At 48.0% G+C, this 20,004-nt stretch overlaps 3 protein-coding genes across 6 annotated transcripts in view; 2 read left to right on the top strand and 1 right to left on the bottom strand.

The window, feature by feature from the left end:
* Positions 1-93: 93 nt before the first annotated feature.
* Positions 94-1,260, bottom strand: CEP19 (centrosomal protein 19). Its single transcript, XM_015871123.2, has 2 exons — positions 1,113-1,260; positions 94-1,010 (listed from the first exon to the last, which is right to left on the bottom strand). The coding sequence occupies exons 1-2, from the start codon at positions 1,234-1,236 to the stop codon at positions 649-651; spliced, it is 486 nt and encodes a 161-aa protein (XP_015726609.1). The 5' UTR covers positions 1,237-1,260; the 3' UTR covers positions 94-648.
* A 23-nt stretch (positions 1,261-1,283) lies between these two features.
* Positions 1,284-5,121, top strand: PIGX (phosphatidylinositol glycan anchor biosynthesis class X). 2 transcript variants are annotated; one of them, XM_015871121.2, is made up of 6 exons: positions 1,284-1,413; positions 1,493-1,556; positions 2,664-2,805; positions 3,509-3,722; positions 4,455-4,555; positions 4,944-5,121. In XM_015871121.2, the coding sequence occupies exons 1-6, from the start codon at positions 1,362-1,364 to the stop codon at positions 5,100-5,102; spliced, it is 732 nt and encodes a 243-aa protein (XP_015726607.1). In that variant the 5' UTR covers positions 1,284-1,361; the 3' UTR covers positions 5,103-5,121. The 2 variants fall into 2 exon arrangements, with proteins under 2 accessions (XP_015726607.1, XP_015726608.1); XM_015871122.2 differs by lacking the exon at positions 1,493-1,556 and having other exon boundaries at positions 1,348-1,413; positions 2,630-2,805.
* A 1,108-nt stretch (positions 5,122-6,229) lies between these two features.
* The window catches only part of PAK2 (p21 (RAC1) activated kinase 2), a 34,402-nt gene continuing 20,627 nt past the window's right edge, over positions 6,230-20,004 (top strand). Inside the window, exon 1 of one of the 3 annotated variants that reach the window (XM_015871109.2) lies at positions 6,230-6,394. The gene's annotated coding sequence lies outside the window, so the exon portion shown is untranslated. Of the gene's footprint in view, positions 6,395-6,629; positions 6,762-19,392; positions 19,921-20,004 lie in introns of those variants that run through there. The other 2 variants (XM_015871111.2, XM_015871110.2) reach the window with 2 other exon arrangements.

Here is a 20,004-nt window from a genome sequence, read left to right as displayed (position 1 = left end):
TATCTACACAGGTACCTGCTGGGGGATCACTCAGACTATTTCAGCCACTCTTCTGCTTGTGAGCATCCCCAAAGTGCTTCCAAAACTGACTTGTTTTTGAAATGCTCAGGTTTTTTAATGAAGGATTTAACCTGTGCAACCTGAAATGGCAAACGTGGCCTCTACTGAGGGAAGGTGAGAGTGATATCCTCAATGAGACACTGATGTATCCAAACGTATATTTCACATTCCAACCGAGGTGGTGATAAACACCACAGGCACCCAATAAAGTGTATTATTGCTTCCAAGATGTAAATACTTAACATTTCATTTTCAGATAAAGCTGAAGAGAAATCACAGGAAAACATGGTGAGGTTTTCAGCCAGATGGAAACAAAGGAAAGATAAATTAGTTAAATTGGGGCACTCCTACGTTGGAAATGAGTAAAACAGCCACCAAGTTCAGCTGTCTCGTTTCAGCTTTCTCAGTTCAGCTCCTTACACTGCATATAAACCTGAAACTGCTGGAATATCTTAGGCCTCAGATTCTCCATGGCCAATTTCAAGCCACACCAACAGGAGATGCTGCAGTGGAGGGAGCAGGATGGCACTGTTCTCTCCTAGGAATATGGGATCTGTTTCTGCCCATCCAGCTCCTCTCGGTCTGCAATCAGACTTCTTCACACGACTCCCCATCCCATCCACAGGACTCCAGCTGCTCATCCTGGGGAAACTCCACCTCGATGTCATAGACAAAGTCCGGGTCGTCCTTTTTCTTCCTGTTCTTTTCGAAGAGCTCGTCCATGATGCGTTTCCTTTTGGCTAACTCCTCATCGTCCAGTTTGTTCATGTCCTCCTCGGGGTCAATGTTCTGCTCCTGCTCAATCTTCCCCAGGCTCTCAGCCAGGCTCTCTCCCCTCAGGTGGCCTCTCAGCAGAACGTGCAGCTTCTTTAGCTGACACAGCGACACTCCTTCCAGGTAGGCTTTGTGCCGAGGGTTATTCTTCAGCTGCTCAGCAGCGACGCCGCAATCTAAACACAAAACCACCGTGAGGAGTTACAAGGGGCAGGCGGATCTCTTTAAGTAGAGATATGGAGTTGAGATGGAGAGGAACCGGGGGAGAACCAACACACCTGAGGACTGGGAGAAGTTCCTGACGGGGATGATGCGCCGCCGGGTCTTGTCGTTGTCCCTGTAGATGAGGATGACGGATGGCGGCTGGAAGCGGACGCCGCACTGCAGCGCCGTGCGGCTCATCCTCCTTCGGGCTGCCCGCTCCAAGTGCCTGAGGAACGCGACTCAAAATGGCCGCCCGAACCATCCGAGTGAATCGGGCAGCGCCGCGGGCAGCCCCGGCCGTGAGGTGAGGCGGGGGTTCCAAGATGGCGGCCGTGCGGTGGCGGTGGGCGTTAAGCGCGTTGCTCTGTGCCTTCCGTAAGTATAACGCCGTCGTGCCGTCAGCAGCCGCGCTGTGCTCCCGGTGCCGCTGCTCACTCGGTCTGTGCCGTTTCAGACGCTCAGGCCGCCTGCGTGAGGAGCGCCGTGTCTCAGGAGCTGCTGAAGGAGGGATTGCACAGGTGAGGCCGGGTTTGCCTTCACACGGAGTCATAGAACGGGCTGGGTTGAAAAGTACCACAGTGATCATCAGTTCCGACCCCTGCTGTGTGCGGGGTCACCACCACCAGACCGGGCTGCACAGAGCCACATCCAGCCTGGGAGCCATCGTTTCATAGACATCTTAAACTGCGTTTCACTGCTTTCCACTCTGTTGAAAGTTTCCCTCTGACAATTCTGGATTTAGTAGCTGTAAGAAAGGTAGATATCCATGAGAACTCAAATTTAAAGTCAGTATGCTTAAACAGGATCTTACTGAATGTATCAGTTGTCGTAATGAACTGTATTGGAACAAAGTGGCATGGTTCCAAATGTATAGGCATTTTCTGGTGATGTTGATTCTCAATGTTTTAGCTAAAATTGGAATATAGGTTGGTTTAGGAAATAAATGAGCATCATAAGGATCTGTTTTCATATCTTTCAAAGACATTAAAGAAGCATAGAACCTTTTTACAATTATTATTAAGTTGTCTTGGACAAAATTAGTTCTGGAAGCCCCTTATTTCTGAGGTTCAGATATGTGAGTAGTTGGAAAATGTACTGTAGACAACAATCCTCAACACAGATGTAGATAATTTCTATTTGTTTCTTAATTATTTCTTTCAAGCTGAGTGATGGATCAAAAGTAGTTTTTTATAGTGAGTATACTGTTGTAATAGCGTACCACAGCAGGATCATATCAGTTATAGGTACCTTCACTGTTCTGCCTGTCTCCTGGGAAACTTAATGTGACCTGATATAGGTGTTCCTGCTCTGGCAGGAGGATTGGACTAGATGATCTTTCAAGGTCCCTTCCAATCCCTGACATTCTGTGATTCTTTTCACATGCAGTGCGTGTGTCTGTGATTCTTTTCTCACATATTTAGGATCTATTGCTTGTTCTGTGTGGGCTGCAGTCGCACTGTGCTTTCTGGGGTTGTCAGCAGCACAGAGCAGCTGGTAAAGCCGAGCTTCACTCTTGGGATGTGCTACACCCATCTCTGAGCATTTGACAGTTTGACACTTGGAGGTTTTTCTGCTGTCTCTCAACACGCAGGTGTCAGCATTGTGCCCCCATGGTTTGCTTTAAGGGAGCTGCTGGTGAAGGCGGAGCTGGGCAGCACGGGGCAATGGACAGAAGGATGCACGGTGGCTGCTAGGACTCAGCTGCCAGCAGGAGTCTACGTGGATCCCGATGAGCTGGCGTCACTGCAGCAGCACAACGTAACCAAGGTAAGGAGGCAGGAGCTCAGCCATGGGGGGCTTCTCACATAAAGGCTGAGCCTGCATTTAGCCAGCGGTGTTGCTCAGAGACGTTGTGTCTCTGTAGGTTGTGTGCATGCGGTAGGGAACAACCCTCGAACTATACACAGGCATATTGATGTCTTGGGTGACAGCAAATACTTGACAGGAGAGTGGTTAGGCCCTGGAACAGGCTGCCCAGGGAGGTTGTGGATGCCCCGTCCTTGGAGGTGTTCAAGACCAGGTTGGACGGGGCCCTGGGCAACCTGATCTATGGGATCTCTGTGGGGATCTATGGGGTCTCCTGGGCAACCTGATCTAGTAAAGGTGTGTGTTTGGTGGCCCTGCCAGGCAGGGGGGATAGAACTACATGATCCTTGAGGTCCCTTCCAACCTGGGTCATTCTGTGATTCTGTGACATCTTCACTCATTAGAGGGGTTTATGTGTCTGAGCTTTTACAGATGTCTGCTGTGGAGATCTAAAGTGAGCTCACATGAAACCCTCCCCATACATGCAGAAAAAACTCCAACACTAGACTTAATCTGGTACTCTGAAGGGCATTGTGTCGGTGCAGGGGTTGCAGTTGTCCCTTCTGATGCTGCAGTAGATTACAGCAGCAGACTGTGGCCTCCTGTATCCTCCTTCTGTGTTGATTCCAGTAGCAGCCCTATCTGTTCCTTTATTCCCTTGCAGGCTGTGCTAATTCCTGACGTCGTTGATGTGGAGGCTCCTGAATACTCAGCTCCAGCCCTTACTGTTGTGCTGTACCTCCAGCCCGACCCTCGCTGTGGGCGCTGTTTCAGAGCAGCATTGCCTGTGCATGGGCGGTACCACCGGCCAGCAGGAAACAGTGAGGATGCATTGGTTGCTCTGAAGAGTCCAGAAATACTGGTCTGCTGCTGTGACGGTGAGCTGCTGGTTTGTTAAAGGTCAGCTACTGGGACCCTGTGTTCTCACAGTATTTTCCATGACAGCTGAAGCCACACAGGGTGCGTTTAACATTATTCACTGTCAGGTACTTGGTCAGATGTTTAATCAAAGTGTTCCAAGTGGTTTCCAAGCCTTCCTTCTTGCATTTGAATGGGGTAGAAAAGGGAGAAAGTGTGTTTCCTGATGGTTGTAGCTCTCAGATCTTCTGAAACAAGAACCTGGTATCCACTGACAATGAGTATCGTATGTGAACTATTATATCCTCCATTTTCCCCCCAGATTATATTTGCTTTAATGAAATCATTCTTGCTAGCCCCCAAGTCAAATGTGCTTGTGAGTTTCAGCTTCTTAATCTTCATTTGGGTGTTATTTGAGCAATGATTTTCTGGGATAAACCTACTTGGTTAGAGGAAGGGAGCATGGAATCTTTTCATTCTTCTTTTTTTCTTCTGCCGTATTTAATACTGGTGAATAGGAAACGTTTATTATTGATATCAAAGCACTTAGGGTATCGGAGGGAAATTCTTGTGTGCGACAGCGGGAGGTCAATAGGAAGACATGGAAGAGGGACTCCTGTGGTTTTGGGGAATCTAGAAGTTGTAAGCTCATAGTTAAAGATCTGCAGGTCAACCATGGATTCTTTGTCCCATTGAAGACAGCCCATGGGTGAGATTCATCCTTAGTTATCTACTGTACCTGTCTTCCATAGAGCATCTGTCTCCAGATTGCTGGCAGCCTGCTGACGTGGAAGCTCCCTGTCCAGGGAATAAGGACCGACTCTGTCAGTGGTACGGAGCAACACACCAACCCGTGAGTTCCTATTTCAGAAGGAAGTTCTGGCTTCTTGCTTAACAAACATTGCCTTTTTCTGAGATAAGCAGCTTCCAGATCACAGACCTACCTGATAAAAGCCTCATTGTGTGACTTCTTATAGAGGCAGTTGAGTTGGAATCCTAGAATCGACAGTGCTGTAATTGGCACGACTTGAATAAAGAAAGGCCTCTGCAGTGTAGCTGGCTCTCTGCAAGGGCAGTAAATTGAAAGGCTGTGTCCCATCTCAGCTTTCTTTTGGGATTCAAGATCAAGCCTTAGCAAAGGGCAAGTTAAATAGCAGCCTAGTTACCCATCCCCTGAATTGCAGCTAAAAAACCAACAAAAGCTGGTTAAGTGTGTATAACCAATTTACTTTTCCTTGTAGGAGAGTGAAGAACTGATTCTGCGTGTCCCGGTGGGGCTCACACAACACAGTGTCTTAGTGTGTGTCGTGACTCTTCTTGCCACCGTGCTCTGTTCCAGCTTGATTCTCACTGCTGTTTGCAGATATGGAGACTTCTCTCTGGTGACCTGCTTGGAATAAAGACGTGCAAAATGACTGAGCTCCAGATGTTACTGTTATTCACATCTTGGCAATGCATGAGGGTGCCCTCATGGACTGTAGTACAAAGGCAGCAGCAGTCAGGAGCAGAATGTGACTCCTATTCCTTACCCTAAACCTCAGCCTGGTCTAGCTTTGGGCTTTGGCTGGTGCTTTTCCTCACAGAGGTGTTTGTATTTCTTGAATTTAAATGAACAGACTTGACAAGTGGGTGTTAATGGTATGAAAAACATCCTTCAATCTCGTTTATGCTGCCCAGATGGGTTATGTGTGGATTTGGGAAGAGACATTCTTTGCTTACTTGTCACAGTAGAAGGCTTAAAAACCAATGGGTACAGCCCTGTAGTAAGTGGGGGGGGGGATTAGTTTCTCTTGCTTTGAACCGAAGGATTTGAGAGCTTAGAAAATCTGAAGGGAATTTCACCCTATATCTGAAGCTCAAATAACCCTTGGAAGATGAAAGCTGGTGAAAAGATACAAACTAGAAGCAAATATTTATAAGGCTCGAATTCAGCCCTCAGAGCGGTTGATAAATACAAGGAAATATGGAGAGGAAATTACTTAATGGAAAAACTGAGTTGCTCGAGATGAACAGTCGCTGTTTCCAGTCGTCAGTAGGTGGCACTGTGACCTTACAGCAGCTCAGGGGCTGCTGATGGACAAAATGCCCTTCCTTATAAGCTCAGTTAGTTAAAAGCGGCTGGTTTTCAAAGTCCATCTTCCTTCCTACGCAGCCAGGACTGTTCCCCAGCAGAATGAGCCTTTCATGGCTGTCCAGCTGTAGCTTCATGATCCCCTGGGCATCCTTTGCTTCTGGCATTCAATAGAGCTCGTCTTGTGACTGTGCCCACCACAGGTTGGCAACTGCTCTGACAGAGGGCTCTTGTTTTCCCCCGGCTGTGCTGAATGCTGCTGGCTGCTTCATCCACTACCTCAGCGGCGCCATCTGTGTGGTGGAAGGGGGCTCTTTAACCCCATGGTGTGACGGCGTTGCTCCCACTGTGTCCGCCGTTCCGAGGCCTCTTTCCCGCCCGTGGCAGCGCTTCCCGTGGTTCCCCGCTCTGCCGGGTGCTGCCGGGACCCGTAGTCCCGGTGGCGGCGCCCCGCCCTCCCGGGCTGTGGCCACGCGCGGCGGTTCCGCTTCCCCCTCCGGCTCCTGCCGCCGCCGTCTCGGTGGGTGCCGCCGCCGCCATTGCAGAGGCGCCGTGTGGCGGCCGCGCCCCAGCTGCCCCGTTCGGCCCGTCCCGGAGGCGGCCGGCGCCGCCCCAGCCCCGGTGAGTGCGCGGTCGCGGCCCGCTCCCACCTGCCGCCCTTTGTGGGCCCTCCCGGCCGGGCCTGCGGCGGGGCGGCGGCCGGGCGGCGCCTGGCGGGGCGGCCCCGAGGGTACGGAGCTGTGGGGAGGGACGGGGGGAACGGGGACGGGCGGGACGGGCCGAGCAGCCTCGGGGCCGTGAGGGGGAACGGCGGGCGGCCGAGACACCGAGAGTCGGCCCGGGGTGGTGCGGGAAGGCGGCGGGATGCGATGAGATCGTGCCGTGAGATCGTGCCGTGAGCCCTTAGCCCGGGCGGCCATCGAAAACGGGAAGCGATCCGATGTGCGCTTCCTTTCTGCTGCGGATGGAGGTGGCCCAGCGCTGCGGGGTGAGGGCTCCGCGTGTGGGCTGCTGTGACGGGCTGGGAAACTGAAAGAGAACACAGGAGCTAAAAACGTGAAGCCTTTGTGAGCTTTCAAGCGCTCACATCGACACACCTGAGGAAAAAACTCAGCGAGAAACGTTTTAGAGGAAGAAAGAGCTTTGATGTGGAGCTCGGTGCTGCTGTGCGTGAAGCCCGGACCTAAGAAGTGCTGGGTTAACATCCTCTGTGTGTGTGGAAGTGTGGCGATTAAAAACGTTGGGCTACGAAATGGACAAGGAAAGAAACGTCCGTCAGCTTCAGGCTGAGGGCTTTGAACTGTTGGTAGCACAGTGAGGTGGGGGCAGGAGGCTCATGCTGCTCCGGGTTGGGCTCAGTGCTGACCCAGTGCTCAGCCCATGGGGGGTTTGCTGCACTGACACCTGCTGCTGTGTCCTCTGGGCTGGTGCTGCAGTGTGTGGGGGAATGCTTTGACCATGTATGGCGGGTCTCATCTTGGGCATCTTTTAAAATGTGGCCCTTTAAAACCACCATTGTGCTTATTTCATTGGAGCCTTTCAGTTAGGTTTAAAAGAGAAAAATCTTCAAGCCCGTTTGGTTTCTGACTGATCCTAGGAGAAGTGGTAAGGGTATCCATGCTTCTGTTCTGTCTTTGCGCTGATAGGAGAGCTGCAGGGATCGGGAAGAAGGTCAAAGTGTTTTATTACCAAGACTCCTCCTGCTTTAGCGTTCCTGTATCAGTCTTGTACGTTTCACCTTTAATCTGTTTTCTGCATTAGGAGGTTTCTGAGGCGCTAAGAGCTCCGTGAGACTTCTGTGCCAGCGTTTCCTGCAGCAGCTCCCCTTACTGACGTGCCTGTGTAGCCACAACAGAGCAAAAGTTACTTTGCTTTGAAAACAGGGTACTCGGGGAGATGCTGCTTGAACTGGCTGGGCCTGGTGGTAAACGTGAGCAGCATTAAGGCTCTGGGGGCCGGCATGTGGGATATAGGAGGGAAGCTCTAAAGGTGAGTTGACTTAGCGAGGTTTTGGGGGTAGAAGGTAGTGATGGAGAGCTTCTACAGGTGATGTTTTATATGATCAGCTGAGCACCTGCACACCAGGCTGGGTCTCAGAAAGGATGAAGTCCTCTTCATGCAGCTCCTGGCCCAGGGCTGGATTGATTCTGCATCCCAGCAAGGTCAGCCTGGGGGGAAACAGCTTTTCCTGCGAGGAAGCGTGGTTTCATGTCAATTCATGCTGTGGTCTCATGGGAAATCAGGTGCTTTATTTCTTGCATTCCGATTGACTAGTGGACAACTGCTGCTTAGAACGTGTTTTTTGATGAACACACCTTACCAGGGGTGTGTAGTGTTACTCCTAGTGAGCATGGAGAGCTTTATGTAATAGATAAGGTCACTGTTTCCTATAAGATGTAAGGGCAGCATCAGTGTTGGTGTAGTGACTGAGGATGGTAAATAGAGCAGTTGTGTTTAAGTTTATTCACAAGCATCAGTCGATGTTAAGCTCTGAAGGAGGGCATGTCTCCTGCACCTGTGGGATTGGGTGAAGGTGATGTGTTCCCTTGGCAGGTTTCTGGAAGCTCAGATATCAGAAAGCCCAGTTATTGTTCAGTCCACAATCATTAGGGCTCATCTGCTGTAGCTGGCCAGTATGGGAACTGGTAGCCCTGTCTTCATGGCAAGCTGGTCCAAAGCAGCGTGTGTGAACCAGCAGCAGGACAGCAGGCAGGTGGATTAAGAGCTGGGGATACACTGGCAAGTCTTTCCAATTCAGCTTCTACCTTTTTTCCTTGCTGCTTGTTTTGGTGCTGGTGCCAGGTATTTGTTTGACTCATCGTGTGCTCCCAGGAGTTTACAACTGTCAGCATACAAAGACTTTCCAGAGCTTCTTTCATGAGTAAAGTCAAAGCTTTGCCCGGTCCTGTGAGTTTTGTTTTGGAAATAAATGTGATGCTTTCTACTCTTAACTTATGCTCACTGTTCATTTACAGTCTTTGCAGAAGTGCTTTTATCAACAGGGTTATCTTCCAAACAAGAGAGAGAAAAGACTGTTTCTGGCAGATGCTTTCTAAGTGACTTTACTGTTGAAGCTCCTGCTTCCTGGAGAGGTTTCGGATAGGGAAAGAGCCTGGATGAATGGGAACGAGAGTATCTTTCCTCTAAGCCCATCTCCTGCAAAATGCCATCCTCTCGTCTGAGAGTTTGGATCTCACTTATGCTGAAGTCAGACCAAAGTTGGCCAGGCAGTGGTTTGCTGGAAGGGACTGAGCTGAAAGTCTTCTATCTGTTATCTGCTCGTTTAAAAGAAAACACAAGAAAACCAATTAATGAATTCATTCTGGAATTTTAGCAGTATTGGCGAACATCTACCTGTACTGATGGCCTGGAGCTGCCCAGTGGCTGCAAGACCAGCCTGCAGCCTCCACTTCTCACTGAGGATGCTGGAGGAGGAGAAGAGCGAGCACAATCAGTCAGTCGTCTGTAAGAAATCCCAACTATGTGTCTGTAAGCTTTTAAGCTGATTCACACACAAACAAGGCAGCTTTCCCACTACGGTACCGCCATGCTGTGAGTGTGCAGAGATGCTGCTTAGCTCAGTCACAGTGGCACAGAAGAGGTTTGTTTGTTCTTTTAGTTCAGCAGCTCACGTGGTTTTGGAATAGAGAACATAGCAGTAGGGTTAGCTGTCAGACCGGGCAGCCTTGTAACCTTTGCATCTGAGTTTAGCCTTATTCCAAACCTGACTTCCGAAATGATTCAGGATGGCTTTTGCACTGTTTGTTGCTTTTGGGCTAACGCTGATTGCAGTTGATGAAATACTGATGTATTATTCTGGTGTTTGGGATTTTTACTAGACTGTTCACATGCTGTGACTGATTTAGGTGAGGAATGTGCAAATGTAATGGTGATTTCATACCTAGGTCAGTATGGGAAGCAGCTGTTTGGGTTGGAAGGAGGAAGGAGAGGGCCTTGCTTTCTGCTTGCCCCAGAAGAACTGTTCCTCCCCCCTCCTGCAGGCTGCTCTGTCACTTCCCTCATTGCATCAGGGAACTAGATCTCTGAAAAAGGAATTGCTGATATTAGACGTAGCTTGGAAATGTTGCTCCTTGATCTGACACAAACAGCCCCGTTCATAAGGGTTAAAAAGGTGCGTGTTGAGCTTTTGGATCCTTTCAGCTGCTTTTACGGGTGGTTCTGAGCTTCTGGGGGTGTCACATCAGCCACCTGACCTTGGTTTTTAGAGTTGGAAGATTACCACCAAGCATGAAATACACTGAGTAAAATCCTTCTGCTCATCCCCTTGCTTTTTTCCCATTCAAGAGTGCAAGTTAAGCGTGGGATTTTCAAAGATACTTCACAACAAGAGCAGTTAATCCAGTGCCAACATGCTGAGGCTCTTTGACACTGATGCAGGCTGAGCACTGAGGAGCAGAAGTCATTCCATAGGCTCAGGAGTCCGGGGTTTGATGTAAGTAGTTTAGTAGTGCTCTGTTTTGTTTTCTCCCTTATTAAGACGATCAGAGCTGAGATTTTTAGATCCAGGACAGTTTGTGCAGGTAGCTGGTGGAAATGGAAGGCCGACATTCCAACCAGCTTGGTGCAGTTTGCTTTCTTCACATGCCATGCAGTTGGGGTGTCTTTCATTTTCTTGTTTAATAATCATTCCACTGTAATAGACATTTGTGAAGAGCAGCTCTCATTCTCCTTGGCGTGCTGTACACATGCTGGAAAGCACTGTGTTCTTTTTGCAGCACAAGGAAAAGTCCTGTTGTTTGGTGGAACTTGGGTGAGTGCTGCTCATGTGGAAGTAGTTAAGACATCTGGTAAAGCTGTACGATAGCACTTCCACAGCAATGTTATTGGAGCTTGGAGCAGCCAGTGTAATAATGCTTTGGTATCTGTAAGGGGAGGACACAAAGACAGCAACAAACACGAAGTGTGGTGAGAAGTAAAAATCATTTACTTTGGGGATTTTTCTCTTTATGAATTTACTTTGATCCCCTGTAGAGATGCTTCCCTGATGCTCCCTCCATTCTCTGTGACATAGGGCTCCATTCATGCTGAGGACTGAGGTGATGCTGTACCACAAGTTTCCAGACCTTGCACTGACAGCACAGCACAAGAGATGTCCTTCTGGTTTTTGATAGATTGTTGTGCTGTTTCCCTTGCAGTGGCCTCTACATAGGTGGGATAGCACCTTCCTAGAGGAGCAAATGTCTTTAATTTCTTCAGTTGGGATGGGCTGTGTGTATGGAAAGGTGGTGAATGCATTTTGTGTAACAGCAGAAGTTGATGATCTCAGGGCTGAGCTCACTCCTCTCATCACAGACATCTCCAGCTGCTTTATAACTGCACAACTGCTGCTGGAGTCAAGATGAGGAGGCAGAATAAGAGTAGAGAACATTCTCCTTTTCATGCATTAATCCCACAGCTTTTCAAAAAGACTAAAAACTGAACATTGGGAAGCCTTAATCTGCAAACATGGCAGCAAAACCTCATTGTTCTACTCATAAGAATGTAACTCCTTCTTTACTGAGCAGGTATGTAATGATAGAGCTGGTAACACTACTTTAATTTTAAACGTATCCAAGTCCTGTTATATATTTTAATTTCATTCCATTTAGCCTAACAGTGGTTCCCATTGTTCACCTGCCTTTGACTGTGTTCTTTTCAAGCCTCTTTTCAAATGGACTGCTTCCAAGAGAGGAATAGGGATCCTTTCATTCTTTAACGCATGAGGAGTTGTTATAAAACATTTTTTGGTGTAGATTTGCTCCTCTCTCTTGTTCAGAATAAAAAAGCAAGAATCTCCCAACCCTGATGAGTTTGAGCCTTAGAGCTCAGCTGCCACCTGCAACCTTTGTACCCATAGAGAGCACTTGGAATGGATGGGATGACGTTTACAGTTGCTTAATGCCTTAGGTAAGTTGTTAGGCAGCTTGATGCCTAGGTGCCCAATGTGACCTGTCACCAGCAGCGGGTACCTCACACATGTTGTTTATGCCCTCTCTTCTTGATTTGTTTCCTTTTTTAACACTACTTTACCCCTGTTTCTGACATGCTGCTTCTGTGTTAAACACTGAATTCTGTTGTGATCTGCCCAGCGATATGAGTAATTTTTTTGAAGTCTTTTGCAGCTTCCTAAGTTCACTGTTCTATTTTGTCAACTGTTTAAATATTATTTTAACTTGGCTGCTTCCCTTGGAAACTCTCCTGCTTCACAGCATGTCGGTTATCCTGTTTTGTTGTCTCTTCCATGGGACTTTTATCTGCTTGCTTGGTATCTGTGTTCTTCATTTTGTACTTTTGCTTTTAAAAGATGTTTCATTCTGGAGCAACTGGATCTGTTTTTGTGGTGCCAGTGCTGCTCTGTCCTATGCAAACAGCTGTAGATGGTGAGAGGTAATGGGCCGGTGCTCCGGGCAATTGCTGCTGAAGTCCTTGTACGTTTATTTGCATGCATACATACTTGCATTTTATTATCAGAAGCACGTGTAGTAGTAATAAAGTAGTAGAAGCCAGACTGGGGATGACTTTGCTGATGCCATCCTGCAGTGTGGAGCTGCTGTAATAGAAAAAGCCTGGGGCAACCCTTCCTGTTTTGCTTTCATGGGGATTTTTTTTTTGCTAAATTCACAGCCTCGCTCCTAACTTAAGATCTGCATCACAGAGTATTGCTAGCTGTTAGCAGGGAAACTCATCTGCTGTTGTTTCCTGTGAGTGCCCACAGCCAGAAACACGCTGTCTACCTTCCTGTTACCAAAGCAGCTCACTGAGGTGGGCATGGTGCAGCTCTGCTGCTTTGGGCAGCCCTGCCTGGAGCTGAGGCACGGAAACCTTAGCAAGCTGCTGATGGCCACAGGCTCAGCCATGGCTCTGCTGATAGACCCTTGATGGGGGTGTTCTGGCACCAGTGAAGTCTAGAAGCTGCATGGACAAGTCATTGCCTCACCCATCTAATGCACATGACAGCCAGCTTTCCCACCTCATGGTAAGTGACCTTCCCTGGCACAGAGGCAGGATGCTTCAGGGAGTGCTTCTTCAGTACGAGTTTGGCTGTTGTCATCCATCTGTGCTGTAGGGGATGCTCAGAAAATGGGCCGTGTCCACCCAACGCATCTCTGTTTTGTGATTTGAATCTGTGCTCAGGTGCTTTTTGTATTTACAGACATTGCATTTGATGTCTTTGTAGTTGATGCTGTTGGGCGAATGTGTGATCTGTGTTGGTATGAAGAAAGATAGTGGGCGGCTCCATGCAGCTGTAACTGCCTGGGTGTCCCCTGGTGTGCACTGTGCTGGGGAATGGCACTTGGGAAGAGGGGCAGGATGTCCTGTGGGGCATTCTGTGCCAGGCCAGCAATGCTTTATAGCACTGCAGGAAGAGCTGAGGGCTTGGCCATGGGGCTGCTGAACTGAACTGAAGTTCCCATTATCTGCTGGCTGTAGCTATGGTTAAAGTGAGCCTTGTCCAGCTGCTAGACAGAAACAAAAGCTCGATTCTTTGTGTGTGCAAGATGCTATTTCTCTCTCTCTTTTTTTCCCCCTTTGTCTTTTCCCTCTTTTGTTCTTTTCCCTTTAGCTGCCATTTGACAGCTCCACCAGCACGGTGGGAGAGTGATGGATCCCTAATGGCTGGATGCTTCTTTGCTTTGCCATAGTGGCACAACCTGCATGCTCACTATATTGGGGGTTAGAGCCCATTTTGCTGCTGATCTCTGTCCTGACTCTGCTGGGAGGTATCAGCCCAGGTTCCAGCAGCTTTGCATGCTGTTAGAAATCCGAACACAAGCTGAGCTGTATAAATGCCTTGCTCAGGTAACAAACCCTTTATTCAAATAACTTTTGCTCTGGAATGTGCTCCCTGCTTCTAATGCCAGGTTTAATTAAGAGAGGATCTCAGGGATGAGATACAGACTTCATTTTTCACTCCATGTCAACTTTCCCTCCTTGCCTTTTTCCCCATTCTCCTTTGATCTTCAGAAAATCTCAGCTCGTGAAAATAAAGGCTCCACAGAGCCTTCAAGGTAAAGAAATATGAGTAAGCACAAGCAGAGATTTGCATGCACTGTGCTTGCTGCAGGCTGTCTTTCTTCGGTTGACTCAGGTTTTCACCTCGGTAGATCAGGGGTGAGGAATTTCCTTGTTGAGCACTGAATAGGCTTTTCAAACACCTTTCAGCCCGCTCTGTCATTATGCAGCCTTGCACAATGGTTCCTTGAAGCCAAACCCTGGCTGTGGGCTGCATGAAACGGAGTATCATGGCCTAAGCTCAGCGGGTGGGCGGCAGCTGGGCCTGCAGCAGGGTGCTGGAAACCCTCCCTTTGGGCTCTTGCTCTGCACGCCTGCAGGGCTTTCTGTGCTAAGGTGGAAATGGGCACCTGCAGATCCATCATGTTCCTGTTCTCTGCTGTCATCAGCTCACAGCGATGATGTTGTGGCCTCAGCTTGGGTGTCTTCCTGCCATGCTTGGGGAAGTGGAAGCAAGAAGCAACTCGTCGGCTGCCTTTGGGGCCTGTCAGGTGCTGCTGTCACAGTGCTGGAGACGAAGAAGTAAGAGAAGCAGTTTCTGATTGATTTATGACAAAATACGCTGCTGTGGTTCAGTAATGCCGCGTTTCTGCTGTGAGGAGGAAGTGAGAATTCAGGTGGGAGTCAGCTGCTGGTTGTGGCTTACAGAGATGGATCACAAGGCTTACAGATGGCTGCAGCATGCAGCAAAGTGAAGTATTGTTCATTGGCTGCAATGTTCTGTGTGCTGATGGACCCTCAGTGGGACTCCTGCACATCCTGTCTCCGTTCTGTGCCTCTCTGATTTTTTCCTCCCTGATATCTGTTTCAGTCACAGACCAGAGCTGATAGTTCTGAAACGATCTCCATCCTCCCAGTTCATAAAGTGAAACTTCAGAGCAGGGCTTTGTGCATCTGCAGAGCTCCATGTGGGATAACTAGTTGAATTGCTCTGGGTTGTAGCATTCTTTGGCTTAGAAGGATGTTCTCTAGACCCTTAGTGACCCTTTCAAACTATCCCCTTCACTTAGCAGTTATATGGCAGCCATTTCTCTCTGGGCTATGTTTCCCCTTCCGTGTTTGGGTGAGTCAGCAACAATCAAAAGGGAATCAAGGAGTCAGAAAACGATAAAATGGAAAGAATTGAGCTGGTTATGTTGCAGTGTGGGCGTCATCCCATCTGATCTGCAGGAGGCTGAGGTTCTCCTGTGTTGTTGCTGGAGTGGCAATGTGATGCATTGCCTCTGTTGCGTGCAGCTGTAAGGGAAGTCAGCAGGAAAAGGCTGTGCATAACATTCATGGTTGCCTCTTTGGCAGCTAAAGCAGCAAACTGCTGCACGTGGCAGTTGATATTGCAGAAATGACTGGTGATGTATTAGCACCTTCAGTGCCAGGCAGCATATCATATAGTATGTCCTTGATGAATCTTAATGAAGAGTTCAGGTTGGATGTGCTCAGATAATATATATATGTATATATGCTAATGTATATTAGCAGCTCTCAATTGCATCATCTGAAAAGGGTATCTTGCTTATGCTTGTAATTTAGTGCTTGGCTGGAATATTTCAGTTTAGCCTAGTTTCCTCTTCCCTCCCCATAAAGGAAAGTTAAATAAAAATAACTGTTAGCTTTCGCGGGTGTGTGGTTTGGCATAGACCAAATGCTTATTTTATCTGAGGCCTCTGAAGGTGGAAGGAGATGTTTCGACAGGTCCCATGGAGGCTGGCAGAGGCCATTAGCACATCTGCATGGAGCGTAGGTGGAAGCCATCACCCTGCTGGCTCTCACTGGCCGCTATCAGGGCCGCTCGTGGTCTTGCTTTTGCACAAGTCCTCTTTTGGCAGGCAGAAGATCTGAGGCTGCGTTTGCCAAGTGAGTGAGAAAGATGGTCTGAGATTTGCTGGTTGCGTGGATTTTTCTGCAGCGCTGAAATCATCTGGGATGGGTGAGCTGCTGAGAGCTGGGGCAGGAAGCGAGCTGCGGCTAAGGTAGCACCGTCTGAATGCACACTTGTCAGAGAGCTGCTTTCAGCTAATCCCTGGGAGGAAGTGAGCTATAATCAGTACTCTGTGAGCTAATCACAGGAAATCTATTGCTCAACAGGAGCCTCGAGGGGGGGAGGGGGATGTAGAGAGGGGGGGGTTTAAAAAAGAGAGGAGTGTTAGAAAAATACCCGTGCAGACATTGCATTCTGCTGTTGTATTCAAAAAATCTGTTTGGCCCGAGAAAATGGAATATCTGCTGCAAAGAGCAACCATCCAAAGTGCATTGAAGAGCTGCACAATGCGTGTATGTGTTTTCTTGGAAGGTCTGTTTGCTCCTTTGTCTGGAATAAAGAAGCATCGAGGCTCCAGGAAGGTGTTCTGCTCAGGAATGGTGGTGCTGGGAAGGCTGGAGACAAGATAACAGGTTTATCAGTGTGCTGGGAATGTCTCTGAACATTTCCACCGGGATTTTTGTATCGCAAACCAGGAGTGAAACATGGCTCTCAGTCTCCCTCCTCAAACCAGTCTCTTCTTGGAATGAGCACAAATGAGTTCTTTTATTGTGTTTTATTTATTTATTTATTTATTTCCACTTGATATCTGCCTCGGAGGTTTAAGTTTGTGAGGCATCTACTCTGTTCTTTTCCTCTGTGCTGGACCTGCCTGTCCCGGATGCAGCTCTCTGTGCATGACAAGTGTTGTCAGCAGTGCCCTATAAGGCTCTACAGGAAGAGAGCAGATGACAGCGCTGCTGTCGCTCTGATTGCTGTAAGGATAACTGGCCTTTCTCAGATCTCGTGCCCTGAGCCAGAGCAGGGCTGGGGAGATGCCCTTAAGGGTCAGGCTATTTTACACTCTTTGTGTCTCTTTTCTTTTGCTGTTCCCCTCGGACATCTCATGGTTGTGTTGTATTGATTTCAGGTGCTGTGCATGTACCCGTGCCCAAGTGCTCTGCACTTCTTGCAGCCCAAGTGCTGTCCCAGTGGGATTCTGCAGCCACATCAGGCTGTGATTTCAAAAGCAAAATGGTTGTGTTTCTTAATATGATGCTAGTCTGAAACGGGTTACTTCTGCTTTTTGGTCAGCCCTTCAGAATAGACTTGCATTTGATGTTTGTATTACTTCTTCGGTGTTATATTGATAACAGATAAATAAGTTGAGTATTACCTGTGCAAAGCAGTTCAGTGAGCTTCCCATCAGGATGCATGCATTGCTGGGGTTAGTTGTGGCTGCATAAAGTGAGGCTGTGCTGTGGCAGGAGGTAGGCATTCACATCTATGCTATCAATCAACTCCAAGCTCAGTATTGCATTTTCCAAGCATTAGGCCGGTTTCTTTTTGCATCACAGGCATTGAAATACAGGTGAAATTTGGAGGATACTAATATATTAATTTGAACACTTTGCAAAGAAACTCTGACTCCTTGTGGATGTTATTGATCTCTCTCTTCCTCCCCCTGCTCAGGGCTTTGCAGTGTCGCACAGTGGAGTGAGGATGAGGTATGGACGCACATTTGTCCTTCCTTAGAACTGCAAGGAGCTGAAGAGCTTCCCCAGCAGGAGGGAAGGTGCATTTGCTCTTCTGCTTCTGCAGCTCAATTATGAGGGCACTGAGGACTGCAAAGGATGAAGAGAGCACATCTTAGTCCACAGGGAGTACCGTCATATGCAACCAAGAATCAGAGCTGTGCGGTCACCAACTCTGGCCCCTGTGATTAAGTTTTGTGGAATAAGTAGCAGAGCTGTTGGGAGGAAAGGTTTCAGTGCTGTGTCTTTTTTTGTGAGTGTAGTGGGTTGCAGTGCTGTTCTGTGGTGGGACTCAATCTGTCTGAAGTCTGTAGTTAAGTGTGGTTTGCAGCCTCACAGCTTGTCTGTGGTTCTTTCCATCACTTTCTAGTTCTTGTAATTAAATGTAGTGCCACTGCTGACTGTGAGGAATGCACTAATCCATCATTATTAGTAGTATTACCTTCACTGGCTCAGGTGAATCTATTTCCCCTGGTAACATCTTGATCACTTTGAACACAAACCAGCCAGAGTTGCAGCTCAGAGGGTTCAGTGCAGATGTTGTTACACCAGTGCTTTGAAGTACCTCATTTTCTGGCAGAATAGATGGATTTGAGGTTTCCATATACTTGCTCCCAACCTATTGCTTAACAGTTTTTGTCTCTTGAACATACAGAGTGCTAAGGAGTAGTTGTCTTCAGATCAAGAAGCAGTGATGGTGGATGTGTGATGAACTTCTTTGTGCTGCTCATATCACTGAAAATACAGGATTTTCATTACAGTGCAAGTTCCATTTTGGAAATATGTAAATAAAAGTAGAAAAGTTGGCAACCTGAATCCCATGTTACGGCATTATTAGGTGTGACTGGGCTGTCGATGAAGGGTTGCGGGGACGTAGCATGGGCTTGGAGGACCAGTCTATCTTTTTCAGACACAGACTGGTTGGCTGCCTTTGCATTCTGCTATTGCTTATATCAAGCAGCTCAAAGAAATGCATAGGTAGATGAATTTAATCCCCTTGTACTCTTAGTGTCAACTGTATTCCAGCTGATGCAGGCCCTCCCTGCTCTACTACCCTACCTCTGCACTCCTATAAGCTGACTGAATAGAGCAGGACTCTTCAACTCTGCTTGGTGGTTCATACAGGAAGATTATACATCTCAAACTGGTGGCACGTGCTTTTGTGAAAGCAATGCTTAGTGTTAGGAAAGAGATTGGAATTAGAATCCCTGTGGGTAAGCTGCTCATTCCTGATGCTAAATTCCAGGGTTCTTTTATCTCATATTGCAGGGTAGGTATTGGAAGATTGAGAACATCCTGCAGATAACTTGCAACATCTGATAGAGCAATCAGTAAGCAAAAATGGAAGGCTAGGATCTGATCTACGGCTGCATCCCCACCAGCTGAGCCCAGTGTTGCAGGCCGATTTATCACCCTGTCATCAGGAAGAGGGCTTGAAGGCAGGTTTGTCTAGGTGGATGTTGCACAGCTTTGACAGCTGTTTCCCATCAATCTGTAAGTCCATGGGGCAACCCACACATGGTCAGTTCTCACTTAGGCTGCCAGAACTTTGGTTCACGCTGTTTGAGCCTCTGAATGTATCTGTACAGAAATGATGTGCTTTCATGGGCATTCACGGCAGTCATGCATTTCAATGTCTTTTGAGCTTCACGATGTAAGAAAGCATGCTCTTGTGCTGCTTGGATTTGGGTTGCTGCCTTGCTTTGCTTTTCCTCGTTGGGATTTGGCAGCGTTCTTCTATCCGGTGTATAACACTGCGGAAGGACAGCCCTCCTATTTGCAGTTCTGTGACAGCCACGCACACAGTGTGCAGTGCAGTGTTTGTACTTTGTAAGTAAGACTGGATAGAGATAGCAGGTTGTACTCACCGTCACAGCCTGGCTCTGAGTGGCACTGACAACATCATGAGAAACAGAGGAGGGTGCAGCCTTCTCTTTCAGGGGTCTAGCTCATCTGTTGGGCACGTTGAGGAACGAGGGGCTTCTTTATTATTCAGCTGTCTAGGAGTGATGGTTTCTGTATATCTTCCTGTGTGCTATTTGCAGCAGAGAGGTGATAAGCAAAAGAAAAACCCCACTATATTATGGGGAGGGAGGAGAGGTTGCTGCAGGTTTTGCTGTGTGTGAATGTGGAGCACCTCCTGCAGATGCTTTGTTGTGCTGTGTTGGCACTGGTGGCTGTTTCTTTGTGCTCTCTCTCGTGTTAAGAACTTTGTTGGATTATGGTGGCAGTGTGTGTATGTAGATGTGTATTTCTCACAATTGTATTGCTCAGAAGTGGAATACATCTAGTCGATTCTGTATCTGTGCTCTTTTGTTTAAGCTGGGGGAGAGATTCTTTATTCTGCTTAATGGGGCTGTGTGTTATGGCTCTAAACATAAGCTCTCCACAAGATAAGTGACAAGAAAGGACTCTGTAGCATGAAGGTCTGAGCTAGAACTGCCCTTAAGTTATGCTGGTGTCCTTATGTGTTTTATCACCTTCTTGTATGCAGCCTTGATGTGAATGGATAGCGAGCTAGACTGGGGGATTGATGCACGTTATAACTGTCTCTTCTTTCTGACTGGATCAGTGTTATCGCTGGAGAAGCCTGTCACTGTGTCCCATAAGTGCTGCTGCTGCTGCCTGGTGAAGGAACGGCCCAGGTTGGGAGTGGGGACCCCCAACCAAATAAATGCTCAGTTTCTGTCTTCCGTGCTTGCTTCCTATGGTTTAACCAATATTTCTGT

Source organism: Coturnix japonica, chromosome 9, assembly GCF_001577835.2.
Source record: "Coturnix japonica isolate 7356 chromosome 9, Coturnix japonica 2.1, whole genome shotgun sequence".
Lineage (NCBI taxonomy): Eukaryota > Metazoa > Chordata > Aves > Galliformes > Phasianidae > Coturnix > Coturnix japonica.
Note: the sequence above shows the minus strand (reverse complement) of the source record. Positions and strands in the feature narration are given on the sequence as shown.

Excerpts from the sequence above, each read along its gene's own strand:
- CEP19 (XM_015871123.2), bottom strand. The coding sequence starts at position 1,236 with ATGAGCCGCACGGCGCTGCAGTGCGGCGTCCGCTTCCAGCCGCCATCC. Across the intron at positions 1,011-1,112 it reads GAACTTCTCCCAGTCCTCAG|ATTGCGGCGTCGCTGCTGAG; the intron begins GTGTGTTGGTTC and ends TTTTGTGTTTAG.
- PIGX (XM_015871121.2), top strand. The coding sequence starts at position 1,362 with ATGGCGGCCGTGCGGTGGCGGTGGGCGTTAAGCGCGTTGCTCTGTGCC. Across the intron at positions 2,806-3,508 it reads AGCAGCACAACGTAACCAAG|GCTGTGCTAATTCCTGACGT; the intron begins GTAAGGAGGCAG and ends ATTCCCTTGCAG. Across the intron at positions 3,723-4,454 it reads ACTGGTCTGCTGCTGTGACG|AGCATCTGTCTCCAGATTGC; the intron begins GTGAGCTGCTGG and ends TGTCTTCCATAG.